The sequence below is a fragment of the Amblyomma americanum genome, chromosome 7, assembly GCF_052857255.1.
Source record: "Amblyomma americanum isolate KBUSLIRL-KWMA chromosome 7, ASM5285725v1, whole genome shotgun sequence".
NCBI lineage: Eukaryota > Metazoa > Arthropoda > Arachnida > Ixodida > Ixodidae > Amblyomma > Amblyomma americanum.
In genome coordinates, this window is record NC_135503.1 from 59,161,846 (window position 1) to 59,177,294 (window position 15,449).

Consider the following 15,449-nt stretch of genomic DNA (forward strand, 5'->3'; position numbering starts at 1 on the left):
ATATACATTCTTCCAAGCGGTACCGTAGTCGCCATCGCTTAGTCCCGGACTAACGCTCGGGGCGTCTTCTACTTTAGTTAGATACCGTTGAGCGGCGCCGTACACAAGAATGGCCTGAAAGAACTCTGTTTTTCAAGTTCAGAGATCTGTAGAGCAGCGTGTTTCGAGCCAGACATTGTCATCTACAGACTGAAATCGTATTTTTAGATTTTGCAAAAGCCTTTGATAAAGTACACCATAAACGCCTGCTAATAAAACTTTCCCAATTAAATTTGCACCCCCATATTTTGAAGTGGATTGAAGAGTTTTTAACTAATCGTTCGTAGTTTGTCTCCGTTAACAATAAGAACTTTAACTCACTCCTAGTATCGTCGGGCGTTCGACAGGGATCTGTGCTTGGCCCAATACTGTTTCTCATATACATTAATGATCTGCCTTCAAACGTAACATCTAACATACGCATGTTCGCTGACGACTGTGTACTTTATCGTGCTATTCCCCCCCCCCTCCCCCCACTGCTGACCAATCTTCTCTTCAAAACGATCTCAATGCTGTTCAGGAGTGGTGTAATAAGTGGCTAATGGAACTTAACCCACGTAAATGTAATTTTTTGTCCATCAGCAGCCGCCGCAATCCTCTAATTTTCTCTTACGAAATATCAGAAGTTCCCGTACAACTAGTTCAGTCATACAAGTACATAGGCAAAACAATTTCTAGCGATCTTTCTTGGAGCTTGCATGTTACTAACATAATACCGTCAGCAAACAAGACGCTAGGTTTCCTCAAGCGCCATCTTCACCATGCTCCAAAATATATAAAGTTATTAGCTTACAAATCATTTGTCAGGTCCAAACTAGAATTTGCATCTCCCATTTGGAATCCTCATCAAGCTTACCTCACCAATGTCCTCGAATCTGTTCAAAATCGCGCTGCTCGCTTCATTCATTCATCGTACTCTTATGACATCAGCGTTTCCTCCTTAAAAGCAGCATGCGGATTATCACCCTCATCGCTCCGCCGTCGCATCACCAGCCTGTCTTTATTTCACAAATTCTTCCACAGCCGTATGCACATCGCACCTTATATTCTTCCCCCAGCACGCATATCTCATCGCACCAGCCATCACCTACAAGTTGCCCGTCCACGCTCACGCACCGTCACTTTTTCTAATTCCTTCTTTCCTCGTGCAGCCGCAGACTGGAACGGCCTTCCAAACAACGTTGCCATCATCACCTGCTCAAGTCTTTTCGCTGAAAATGTAAAAACTTTCCTGTTATTGTGAATATGCGTTTTTAATTGTTGCCACCCCTTATGTAACACCCCTCTTTTGGGGCCTTTAAGGTAATAAAACGAAATGAAATGAAATGAAATAAGCTGTTGTGCATCGTATTTTTCAGAAAACCCCACTCACCCTGAGCGCCTCCTTGGCGATGCACTCGACACTGCCGTTGTACTCCTGCGGCGGCCTGGCGTGCGCAGCGCCCCCGTCGTCTGGCGGCGGGCACAACATGTGGTAGGGCACAGAGCGGCCATACTGGGCCACCGAGATGGAGATGCTCGTGTTGCGGAAGCAGCGCAGCTGTAGCTCCTGGCCGTCGCATGCGAACTTCTGGAACGTCTTCAGGGTGCCCGATAGGAGCGCTGCAATCGAAATAAGAAGAGGAAAGTGTAAGGAAGCAAATCCGGTGAACAGCGGCAAAATTCGCCAAGCTTGTGCATGTAATTTGCGATAACCGTTAAAGGTCTGCAAACGTTTCAGGCCAGAGGTATTTACGTGAAAACATGGCTGCGTACCTAAAATGTCGTACAGTTCCGTGTCATCATATCAGAAGGCAATCTGCTAGTACAATCATTCAGTCACCAAGAGAATGATCGGAAGTGCAAAGATCGTAATTACCTTCGTGTTCAACGACCCTGTTATTTCTTATCTTTTCCGAGTTGTTTTGATTAGCTTTGCACAACCCAGCTGTCATGCACTATCAGCAACAAATGAAATCTAAACAAGACAATAGAAACACTCCCAGCAAAATTAGAATATCTCAGCCGGCGAAAGCTGAATAACAGCGCAAATTAATTTTACCTCAGCGGCGCGAAGACCGTCTTTTTCCACCTCTAGAAGTGCAGTTACACATCGCTCATATTTCCTCTCCAAAAGATATGTCCGCGTTTTTGTGATGGCACTTAACTTCTTTTTCACCTTTAATTTGTTGCTGATAATACGTCGAACAAGCCGCCGCGGTAGCTGAGTGGTTATGGCGCTCGGCTGCTGGCCAGAAAGACGTGGGTTCGATCCCGGCCGCGGCGGTCGAATTTCGATGAAGGCGAAATTCTAGAGACCCGTGTGCTGTGCGATGTCAGTGCACGTTAAACAACCCCCGGTGGTCGAAATTTTCGGAGCCTTTCACTACGGCGACTCTCATAGCCTGAGTCGCTTTGGGACGTTAAACCCCCATAAACTAAACCAAACCAATACGTCGAACATTGCTGACGGCGCAAGACGGTAACGTAATGAGGTTTCATATACAAACAACATAGCTTATCATACATTTTTGCACCTTTACTGACAATGCACTGAACTTGTGTATACGTGTGTAGTTATGGTTAGCTAATATTTTATGAATTCCAGAACCGATTAGGGAAGTTTCTTTTTGTTCGAGAAAACGTTTTACTTCAGGCTTTCGGAGCAACGGAACGGTAGCACGCTGACGATAGATTAATAACATGTTTGTGAATCATTTTGAACAATATTACCGAAAAAAACAAGACAAACAGAATAAAAACCACGCGGTCACAATAAAAGCGATATTTATTAGGATAAAAGAGCGAGTTAGCGGGCTAGTTGCTTTTTTGAGTGGTGAGGGAACAGAGTAAGGGAGGAGACACAAAGACCGAGACAGCGAAAACGCCCGTGTGTTTTTTCACTGCTTCATTTCCTGTGTCTCGTCCCTTGCGCTGTTCCCTCACCATGGTTCATTAGGATCTACGTACAGCTTTTGTCAGAAATATGCAGTCCACGCACTTTGCTTCGCTTTCGTCCATCCGGAACTTGTAGCACGCCAGGAAATTATAATTTCAGGAGGAGTTAATGTGATTGTCCCTCTCCTGTCCGAGAGATCGGGAACGGTGGAAGTCCAAAAAGACGCCCGGTGAGCTGGCAATGGCTGTACATTTCATGATTACGTATCGGATGAAGGGCCATACTGACGGCTTCCGTAGACAGCACAGCCTGGTTGCAGGTACACCTAGTTAGAAGCTATTCGACTATAGTAAAAAAAATGCAGTGACACCAGCACCGCCGCACGTCTAGCAGGATCCGCGTGTGTTCAACTCTTCTACGATCTCTGGCATGAATGGCGGCTACAGTTATATCACTAGTACCCATTGGAAATAGTTCCGGCCCCGATGTGCAAATAAGTAAAATACCGCTAAGTACCGCTTCTGTGATGCCAAAAGCAACACAGCGAGACGTCACTGCCGAAACAACTCTGCCGTACTTTCCACATGCCATTTCACAAGCTAGCCGCAAGTTTCCTCAGATATTGAGCTCGTTTCGATGACCCCAAAGATATTTGAAGGCTGCGCACTTCAATTAGTATAAATTTACTATGAAATTTTAAGCGAAGGATCAAATTCTTTAATCTTTCCCCTCTGTATTTCATTCCCCTTTATCCCGTCTGTCCACGTGTTGGATACCCAATCGGTCTTTGTCTCCCTAACTTCCCAGCCCCGTTTGCCTTTCTTATTTACCCTTATTCTTCTTTCCCGAGTGCTGGTTACCAGAACTAAAAAATATAAAGCGCAAATTGAGCAGACGGCAGCAAATACCACTTCCGCAATCACAAGTTCTGGCCATTTGCAGGACTTGAGGACGTATAGCTTGTCTGGGTAAATAGACAAACAAAGAATAAAAGGAAGCAAGGTAGAGGACGACAGCCGTTGCCATCGCAGATCCGTCTCCGGCCTGCAGCCAGCCGCGTGGCCCGGGCGTGATTGAGCATGTATACCCGACGCCAGAACCGCATGCCCTGAATCGGCGAAGCGCTACGCCAGCCGCGGTCACAAACCCTCAGGAAGAGAGCCGGCGAGGAAGACGTGCGCACCAACCTACGAAATACACCCAGCGCGCGGATTCCACGCGAAAAGCTCGTAAAATTTAGACGAGAAGCAGGCGCAGCCAAAAGGTGAACGAAACATAAATAACTGCCAGTTTTTGGGAAACCTGCGCGTGTTTCGAAGCGCTCACGCACGGGCTCTAACTTCCATCTTCGACTCCACCTTCCTCCGGGGAGTCAGGTTTATCGCTCATGCAGAGGGCCGCGCTATATTTACACCCCCAGGGAGGTCCGTGTATACAAGCGGGCCAGAGCGCGTATACGCGTAGCAGTCACGGAACCAAACTGGCGCCGCCCGGTAAGGAAAGGACTTCTGAGCTTGAAGGAGGGAGCCCTCCAGGGTGCTGCTACAAGGAGCCGCTGTCACGCGCACTCGGCTTCTTCGCGCATATTCGAAATACATTAACGAACAAACAAGCAAGGTCAAGTGTCGGAGGAAGCACGCAAGGAGACAGTTGGGGGTGAAAAATGTCGCGCATTAAAAAAAGAAAGAAGAAAAAAATGCCACGTCGTAAATCAAACGCGAAGGAGCGGTGTAGTAGTGTTGCGCACTACGCACCGCATTGCGTGCTTCCGCCGTAAACGCCAGGGTTCGAGGAGGCGTTGCTTGCGTATTGCGTGAGGCGTTTTATCTTACAAGAGCACCGAATAGCCAACCGTCCCAGCGCCTGCGGTAGCAGACATGGAGCGTTCCTTCTGCTGACCTCAAGGTGACCCTACTCACGCAGTGCTCTTGTAAGCTGTGTCCAAAACATGTCGCCTGTCGCGGTGGCTGCGTCCTGTCAATAGCATGTCGCGCGGCCATGCGACTCGTGTTTCCTCCTCTCCAGCTCTACTCCCTTATTTCGCTTTAAAGTCAGTGGCTGCGCATCATGAGTGAGTTAACAAAATATTATTGAAATTGGGAGAGACTGCAAAGACTTCCCCGTGCCAGAGTAAACGAAAAATTTCGCCAGCTCAGTTTCTAGTGCGACGCTTCGGCGAATTACGTTATGAAAGTGAATTCAAGCACTTAATCTACGTTCCCAATGAAAGAAAGGTACTTACTGTTAAACCGTTCGTTGACAGCATTAAACTCGACTCCGTTTGCTTCGCGTTGCACTAGTGATTAGAGGGCACTTTTTAGTGAGAATTGTCTTTACGGGGCAGTAAAACCGACGCAGCATTTCAAGGTTTGTCGGGAGTTCTCGATTAGATGCAGTAGGAGAACTAATACCCTGGATTTGTTCCTGCTTCTGTGTAAAGCAAGCGTTAAAGATGGCCCGTCTTACGGCCTTCCATCGCCATCAACCTCTAATATTTGGTGCCAGCAACTCATGTCAAATGGGGTGAAATGCAGTCGCTCTATTTTTTTTTTAATAAATCTTTATTCACTCACTTCTTGCATAGAGCGCATTCCTTCAGCGAAGCCTGATTTCTGTATTATCAATCGTTATGCGCTTGGTTGGCTCCTTTTACAGTTCTGTTCCTCTATACACTAGGTGATTGTCGGCATCCTTCTCACTTTACTTCTTCCATCATCCCTGAGAGCCCTCTCTATATAGAGCAGGGTCCTAAACAACGCCCAGAACCATTAATCAAGAGTGGCCCTAGAGGGATGAACGAATAGAGAGAGAGAGAGAGAGAGAGAGAGAGAGAGAGAGAGAGAGAGAGAGAGAGAGAGAGAGAGAGAGGGGCACACGGAGCCAGCAAGCCAGAAGAGGCAAGGGTGTTCAAAGGGGGCGTACTCGGAACTGCCTCTGAGAAGTTTTTCACCCCGCACATTTCGCTCCCACCGGTACCGAAGGGGAGGGAAGACCGAGAGCCCCCGACACCTCGGCGAAAGTACATTTATTAGAACGCCCCCCGGGAATAGGCTGCGCGCTGCGCAGTGACATCATGACGGCTGAGCTCTGCTGCCCTGAGCCCAACAGAGAAAAAACAACAACAAAAAATGTAAACAAACAAGCTATAAGGGGCTGGTAACAGCAGAGCTGAAAACAAGCCGCACGCAGGGGGCGCTGCGAGCCCATATGCGTGTTAATGCGTAGTCTAGTTTCATGTTCCCGCGAGCGATACGAGGGAGGAAGAAATGGATAGATGAATGGAGATATGATCCGATGCGGCAATTACGAGGCTTCTGAAGCGACGCTGCCGAGGAGTACAGTTGCGTTGTTTCGTGCAAACGCTGCGTGGATGGATAGCTGCGCGCGGATAGCTGGTTCACGTTGCGTATTAAAAAACAAAAAAAAAATAAAGAAAATTGGACCGAGTGGTATGATTTAGGACGACCAGGTTATTCTGTCGTTTTGTGACCACCAATCCTGCGCTGTTTATTTTCGCATGGGCATTCGTTGTGCATAGATTCTTGAAGCCGTTATTTGGTTGCGCGAATGGGCGAAGGTAAATAAATGACGGCAACCTAGAATGCAGACTTTCTGGCGTGCTGTGTCTTTGATTATCTGATGTTGGGGAATAAAAATGATAAAAATCCAAGAGCAGTGGCTGCATAGAAAAAAATCAATAATAAATCATTCTGCAAATCGATGTCTTTGTCTCAGTAAGGTGAGGTCAACGCGTTGGAAGCGGAGCGGGTTCTTACAAAGGTGTCCTATATAACAGTGTTATTATATGCCAACTTTCAATGCTCGTAAACCTTGTTTTTGTTCCCTTGGGAATGCCCCTCGTACGCAAATCTCCATTATGTGTTAACGTTTGATTTACTGAGCGTTGACGACGGACATGACTCCTTAAATTACTAAGCACTGATCTTGAGGAGGTGCAGATACAAAATTTTCTTGGGGCTGTTTTCCAATTCAAATATCCCTAAAACCTTAGTAATCATATATATGAACCAGGAAAGTAACTGCGCGGAGTTATTAGCTACTTGCCAGCCATTGTTTCGCTTAGTGTTCCGGTTCCGGTCAGCGACACCACGCGCCTCCTGCTTGACGCCATATCCCATTCTCTGCAACGTGGCTGATCATGCAGACTCAGAAATCTGACGTCATCAAAAGTTGCGCTTCCCGTGCCTTCACCAGACGCCACTAAGCATCCTCGCAGGACCCACGTCACCAGACACTGTAACGAAAAGATTATAGTTTCGCTCGGATAACGAGTAACTTGACGTCGATTCCTGTGTGGATTTAATAATAAAATAATAATTGCTTTTGGGGGAAAGGAAATGCCGCAGTATCTGTCTCATATGGCGTTCGACACCTGAACCACGCCGTAAGGGAAGGGATAAAGGAGGGAGTGAAAGAAGAAAGGAAGAATGAGGTGCTGTAGTGGAGGGCTCCGGAATAATTTCGACCACCTGGGGATCTTTAACGTGCACTGACATCACACAGCACACGGGCGCCTTAGCGTTTTTCCTCCATAAAAACGCAGCCGCCGCGGTAGGGTTGGAACCCGGGAACTCAGGGATCAGTAGCCGAGCGCCCTAACCACTGAGCCACCGCGGCGGCTCTGTGCGGATTTCCAGAAACGCCAAAGCTGTTAGCCGGCCAACGCTGAAGATCATATTAAATGACACTCACTCAATGCCTGCGATTGAAACTTGCTGAGTGGGGTCAATATACGTAGAACTAAGAAACTATGCCTTTCGGTGGAGCTGAAAATTTTGTGTTTGTATTTCATTTACATGCTGGCCGACACCTCTTCTGTGAGCTTCTCGACTGCAAACGAACCAAAATGTAATCCTTTGTTTGCGCGCATTAGCACATAGGTCGGCTTCCTTGTTGAAACACTAACTGTTCGCGAGAGGGTCGACATATATTCGTGGAAATATGACGCGTATTTTCAGCGGCCAAGCAACAAATGTCCCGTACACGGCTAAAGCGACGCGCAGCGCAGAAGAGAGTTGTTGTTGTTGTTGTTGTTGTTGTTGTTGTTGTTGTTGTTGTTGTTGTTGTTGTTGTTGTTGTTGTTGTTGTTGTTGTTGTTGTTGAGAGTTTGCCAGGTCACCGACTCGTCGTCGTCGTGATGTGTCCCCAAGCGTGAGCTCAAAAGACCGACGATTCAAGCCTCACGCGTGAAGGGGTTGGCCAGATTGCTCTCAGGGGACCGGTAATGAAATTCGCTAAAAACGAAGACGCGAAACAATAAAAAAATACACAAGAAAGGACCTCGAGTACACGCCACGCGCGAGAAACATTAATCCGGGTCAGAGCCCTTCGGTTTTCCTCTCAAGTCACGTTCCTTGGGACTCCTGGAATCGCCTTCGCCGAAGTAGGAGGGGTCTGAAATCGACGCGGCTGCTTTGCTCGAGAACATGTGCGACGAATATGCCTCGTTGCCGAGCGCAAATTACTCGGCTAACGAGGAGGGAATTCAGAGCGCCTTTAGGCAAAACAGCGCGGCATATGATACCGTGTCTGTTTTTGTTTTCTCACCGTCTACATTTTCCTCTCGCACGCGCATGCACCTACATGTATACACACGTTTACATACATGGGGCTCTCTTTAGATTCTAATTTGTATCTTTGGGAGGTTAGAACCAGCGGAGACGAAAGCTTGACGGCATCGGAGCAAAGGGCTTTATAAGCAATGCCATTTAAAAGTTTCAAATCATTCAGAGATTAAGAAAAACAGACGCCCTCTTCACCCCTCGGGTCATCTTTCTTTCCATCGTCACGAGTTTTCAGGCTCTGGTTATTTTTATACCGTTTTCTTTGCGCCTATAGCACCACGACAGACCTCCACTAACCTCAAGTCCTCTCTGTGTATTGTGCGTCATACGACTTCACAAAAGACGCTGCAACTGAACCATCTTGGTCTTTCACGCTCTATATTTTATAATGCAAGTCTCTTAAGTAATGTTCAAGTTCACGTTAATTTTATACACTGTTCCCACAAGGCTGCCTGTGAAATTTTATTGTACCCACTTATTACCAGGAATTAGGGACAAGCCCTTCTAGATCCTTTGGCTGCCACCATGGGGCGCAAGGCTTTGAAAATTAAAAAAAAAAGATAGCGCGTTGACATCATCCGTGACGCAAGAAAGGAAGCGAATGACCTAGTCGCCTCCCATTAGCGGCAAAAGATGGCGCTGTCCTGAATACATGGTGACGAAACAGGAATCGAAGAGCCGTAAAACGCAATGACGACGTTTTTACATTTTTGAGTGAGAGTTTCATACCAGCTCCACAAAACGCGAACCACATTGCTTTTGAGTTCTCTCTCTCTCTCGCTCTCTCTCTCTCTCTCTCTCTCTCTCTCTCTCTCTCTCTATATATATATATATATATATATATATATATATATATATATATATATATATATATATATATATATATATATATATATATATATATATATATATATATATACGAGCACGCGAAGCACTGATAGCAATAATGTTAGCGGCCACCACGCAAGCAACTGCGCAAATTTCAAGCAACCTGCGTGGCAGATCAGTGAACTGGAACTCTTTACCTTCCCGGTCACTGCCGCCTGAGAAACCGTCAGGATAAAGTCAAGTGACTAGTGCATGCATTTCGTATGCGTAAAGGTCATATCTTCACGCTCACCGGCAAGAAAAGAAGAGCCGGTTTCGAGAGCCTTCGGGATATTCAAACGCTATAAAATCGCAGTTCCTTCCGTGGCAGCAACGTGAACGTTATCTCGGCAGCTGTCTATCCGGGAAGAGCCTAGAGCTGTTCTCTCTAGCGGAATGGAACGCTATACAGATACGGCACGGGCTCATTTTCAGGAAAGACGGAGATAGGGGGGGATAGACGGGGAGGTAGCCGCTCCTTTGAAAGGCGTAGTCGTGACCAGAGGCTCGATTTTTGTGTTCCACTGGACGCAAAGAACCGGCTCCGATGGCGCGCACTACAGGAGCGCGAACAGAAAACACCGATAAGAGGCTGGAGAAGTATAGGCGGCGCGCATGCCTGTGGCGCAGTGAAGGCCTCGAAGGCTGGAACCGGTGTGGTTTACGGCTGATGAGGAGCAGCGTGTGAGATAGCGGAACACTTCACACGATCTCGGAAAAGAAAACCTCAACAGAGCGGCCAAATGAAACCTCACAAATTTCAGCGGTTTTCTGTGCACATTTTTATCTTTTTATCCCCCCCCCCCCCCTTTTTGTCGCTAGAATCCGATACCGTCGGTGGGTTAATTAAACGCTTCGCTTTTTCAATGCTCTCCATTTGGTTGGTAATTTCTTCTCTTTGCTGAATAAGGCGTGGCTTGCTGGACCAGTTGGTGCATATTCGCCAAACAAAACAAAAGATAGCGGAAGAGCAACGCTTGCACCAGGATAGGACAACACAGTGCTGTCCTGAGTCGTTATCTTCAAGTGTACGCGTTCTTTTCCGGCTGCATTTTTTTCTGAATTATTTCTTATTGGTATGCTGTTTATTTGTCAATATCGCTGAGTTATTCTACTCGACAACAACTGACTTTGCCAGTGATCTTACTTATTCCAGAAAAAAATTTGTAGTTCGATTTCAGTGAGTTCGCTGCGATAAGAACACTGAAATCCACAGAATTCTGAGAAGTTTTCAACGAGTGTAACTTTCCCACTGTATGACTTCACCTTCCCACGCGATAGAAAAACGAGATTTACTTATAGCCAGGAAAGAAATCGTAGAGGAGCAGGGCTACAAGGAAAGTACTGAAACAAAAAGACAAAAAAAAACAATGATGCACAACAAAGGTGACTTAATTGCTCATTCGGCTGCACACTTTTTATTCTGTTTAACTTAGGACTCTCGGAGCGATACGCTAAGTAATGGCAAAAAAGAGAAGAGCACGGAAGTCGTACATAAAGAAAAACAGGGACACTGCCCACAGTGCGTACTCGGACACAGCAAAAGTTCACCATTTGGCGACAGCGTCTGAAAAAATTGCAGTGAAAGGCTTACGGCAGTAATAATAACTCGCGACTCTTTCCCCACCCTTAGCGGCGAATAATCACCCGCCGGGCCCCAGGAGAGAGTGCCCCATCTCAAGTCTACCGGGATTACATCAGCACAGGTGGCACGTTCTGCGCAAACTTCCCCGGCCACGTTGTACTTCTGGCCCTGGCCCAACCAACACTCACTCTTAGTGTAACCAGCAAAACGAAGAAAGAGGAGGCCAGTACAAATAAGCGTATTCAGGTCACCTAAGGAAGCCAGTGCCGGGGACGACGTCCCTCCCGACGATTGAGCGATCGTCGCGGGGACCCATCCAATATCCCGCGGATATAAGAGCGCAGTGCGCCACCAGTTAGAGGGCGAAGGGCAGGAAGGGCTCACTATATCGATGCCCCCTCCCGTATAGCTCGGACAGCCGTGGCGAGACTGCGTCTGCTGGCCGGGGTGCGGTCAATGCCGAGGCAAGGCCGCCAGCTCTGAGCGCTAATGCCACTGCCAGAGCTCCGTATGACACCGGCGCGTAAAGATTGCGTGCACCACAGGGTATACGCTGGCATGCATACTAGACTAGTGGCTGGTTAAAAACCCGATCTAAAGGTCGACCCGTATAAAAATGGTCTATAGACAGTGTATAGACATCTCGTAGACTCTATTGCCCTCCTACAGATATTTATTTTTGTCTATTCATAGTCTATAGACTTTCGATAGACAAAAGTCTACTACAAGTGTATGACCATAAATCTGTGGATTGTCTGTAGGATTTGTATTGGCTATAGAAAGTTCTACAGGCTTTATCTATAGAGAGTCTACAAACTTTATAGACTGCAGTCCATGGACAGTCTATAGACTGACTAAAGAAATTTTTGCAAGGGCATGACGTCGCTGCGCGTTTGGGCGTCCTAGCCCCGCATTCGTCACGCTGAAAAATACATGCAGCGCCCCCCGACGTCTTTGATCGTTTTGGTCAACAGTGCGAAGTCCTAATAGCATTTTTTTTTCGCACATGACGAGAACAAAGTAAGACGACGGAGCTGGAATTATTCCCCTAGCACAGGTTCCAGTGGGGCGGCTTGCGTCGTTTTAGGTGAGTACTACATTCTACATGAATAGAAATCTATGTGGAAATGAAGTATGCGCTCTCTTTATCTCACAACCGCAAGCGTTTGTTCAAGGTAACGACATGCCGCACGTAATAGATGCATGTTTTTTTTCAATAAAATTTGAAGTTGCAGCAAGCCCTGGGATTATGAGAGATGCCGAGAGACCCTTTTATATAAGCCACTACAGGTAGACCCTTTGTGGGTCATTTATTTTCCCCTGTCGCCTTTCACACGAAAATAATACAAAATTATGTGCTGTGCAAGTCATTACACATTCCTTGGCTGTGTGGCTGCTGCAGGAAGGATCAATGAATGTCCAAGGTTGTTTATTACGCCCTAATCAAGTTACACAACCCAATGTTTGCGCTTGCTTGCATACCTCCCTAATTTAATTGTTCTTGCTTTGTGCCACACTGCCGAGCGAAGGCAGTGGTCGGTAAATCATGTACGACCTTGATGCTGGCAGATAGCTATTTTATTAGGCCCTCTGAGCCACTGTCATGAGCTATAAAGTGCATACATAAGCACGTAGCACTGAACGCGCGCTTGGGAATATTAATAGCATATTCGAATCGGAGATTCGGGGCAGAGTCTTGAGTCCGCAAAAGGAGCCCAAAATCCATCCCGGTAAATAAGAAGTAAGCGTTTGAATCCCAGCCGCCCATCGAAGCACATTTTTCGGCTGGCGGATCAAGAAAACGTGCTCTTTATAACCGATCTGAATAAGCCATAAGAAAAGCAACTGCCACAATAAGAACGGCGAAGGAGCCATACGGGCAGCCTCCGCAGACTCCTTGCACATTCCGCCTACCCAGTTTGTGATCAGCACAATCTAACGATGCTCCACATCGATGAGACTGTCCAAAGTACAATAATTACGTTACGTCCAGTTAGCGCGGCGTCCGCGTACTTCGCCACCACTGCACAAAATGTGCAGTCGGGAGGATAAATCCTATCGCGTCGTTAACAGAACCCGACCCTAAGCCGAAAAGAATGAATTGCGGGGAGGCACTCTTATTTTCCCTCTTCTTGCTTCTTCCGACCACAGTGGAGGGAAAGGGTATCGGCCGGTCTTGCAGGGGCAGTGCATGACCCAAGAGGACCAGGAGAAGAAGGCAAAGGGAGACGAGGATGAGGCTAAATCTCGCCAAAGCTAAATCTTTTCCAAGAGAGAGAGCCGCGGTATGACGGTCACGTCTCGTTAATGCCCACTTTATGGAGCGCGGAAATTCGTTTTCGCGACTCCTCCGTCGGGCTCCTTCACACGCTCTCCGGTGGTGCCCCCCCCCCCCCCCTCTTTCTTTCTTCTCTTCTTCCCTCTATCTCTCTCCCTCGTTCGAATCATTGCTGCCGGGGCCACCGGAGCGGACCACCGGACCGCCAAAGGCTTCGACGGTGGCAGCTTTGCCTTGATTCTAAACCCTCCCCGTCCCGCTCTCGAATCTTCCGCCCGACCACTTTCTTTCTCTTGTACAGACTCTTCTTTCTTCTTGTTCGCGACCCTCGTTCTGTCCTGCCACGTACTCGCTTCCTTTGCAATCCGGAGGCGGCTTCGCGCACAGACGGCCTCTGTCGGAGCTTTAATCCGTTTACGGAAATTGCTCCGAACATCTTTCTCTCCCTCCTTGTACGCTCTCGTGTTAGCCTCGCTGCTCTGCGCACTTATCACCGCCTCCCGATGTACCTCTGGGCGACTTTTACGGCAAGACCGAAGAAGAGAGTCCTCTCTTAGTTCCTTCCGCGCATTTGTACCTGGATAGCTCCCCGTTTTTACTTCGGCGGCTCGCTCATCGCCTTAAGAAGGTGTACGTCCGCTTCACTGCCGGTGAAGCACGGACAAATCTCGGGATGAGGGGTCGATCGAGAGGAGCTCGCTCGAAGGGGATAATTCATTTCTTTCAGAAGCCGCCGGAATCGGTGCTTGTCGTCTTTCTTCTTTCTTTCTTTGCCTCCCCCCTTATAAAGTGATATGCTAGTATTCCTGAATTCCTGCCTACTATTATATGCGTCTGAACAGGCGCACATTCAAATTAAGAATCAAATACTTTGGCTCTCAAACAGTTCTGCACACTCGATCTTGTCCGTGTAGATAAACTGCACAATATTAACGAGATTACTATGAATTCACGGAACAGAAAATGGGGAAAAAAGAGGGGTAGCGGTTTAAAGTAGTTAAATCGAGCAGACGTGCGAAAGCATCTGCTCCTTCTTCAATTGAAGGGCACACTTAAGCTCCGCCTTAAGGTTATGACGCGAGAGCTTTGGTGAGTTAATGCCCATATATGCGGAATTAGTCATTCTCTGCTTAGTATTCATAGATCGCCGAGAGTCTTGGCGCAGTGGTGCAGCGGTTAAGCGTTGCGCCGCTGCTCTGTGATGGGAGGTGCTGCCACCGGTGGGGCTTGTGAAACCCATGTTACTCTTCCCGAGCAACCTCTCGCGACCAATCATTAACTGCCATGTGCCATGGTGGTCAGTTTGGTCACAATCCGGTGGGCAGTTTGGGAAGACGCCGAAAGGTTACGTGATCTAGGTGGTGCGACACCCTCCTCCCATTGACTGCAGCCTGCGCGGCGCTCCTCCAAACTAACCCTATAGCTTATCAAAATTACTCCGAAAGTACAAGACAAGATTCTTGCTCTGGGTTGATACATCCGGAGTAATGCTTTCGCGCTAAAAAACTGGACAGTGGAAGGGCGACAAAACATTCGCGTGCTTCCCTTCCACTGCCCTGCGTTCTTCGCACTATTTCCTAATTCGTCAATCCATGTACCAATCAGCCCAATAGACATCATTCTCAACAGTATGAAGATGGGCCTGCTCCAGAAGTATAGCAATGTCTATACATGGATACAATTCAAGAGCCAACCGCTGAATGCCGGTTAATGCGGGCCCTCTAACCGGTGGCGTCGACGTTTTGCCATGACGCCACGGTTAATAGCCTTGCACCTGCCAATTACCTGGAATGTAACCCTAGCGGGTGGAAAGCAGGGGCATTTGCTGCTTCATTGTTGAGTCATATCCTACTATAGATATTGTGAATGATACGAGATAGACGTTCTTGAACCTTCCGTCCTGCACTTGGCGAACAAGTGAGGGAGATACACGTGTGCCACCTGCTGCGCCCCGGTCATCACACGATTGCACCCGCTCACAGGGCAGCCAGGAAAACATGGCAACAGGTGTTACCCTCGCGACTGCCTACTCTATAGGCCACGCGTCCCTCACGGCTCATCCCCAGCCTGAACTTAATGTCATTGCCATGGTAGGTGAAATTCGATGGCAAACTCTGTTTCGACTTTTGTCTCATAAATGGATAGCAGGCGTACGAATTGTCGTAAACTGATGTGCACCGGCAAAATATGGGCATTTTGTAGGCATATGTGCAAAGC

The 15,449-nt window shown here is 47.6% G+C and overlaps 1 protein-coding gene across 2 annotated transcripts in view; it reads right to left on the reverse strand.

The window, feature by feature from the left end:
• LOC144099202 (protein eva-1-like) overlaps positions 1-15,449 on the reverse strand; it is a 233,309-nt gene that overhangs the window by 24,831 nt on the left and 193,029 nt on the right. For both annotated transcript variants that reach the window (XM_077632346.1, XM_077632345.1), the window contains exon 2: positions 1,412-1,641. In XM_077632346.1, coding sequence (XP_077488472.1) covers positions 1,412-1,641 — 230 coding nt within the window. The remainder of the gene's footprint in view (positions 1-1,411; positions 1,642-15,449) is intronic.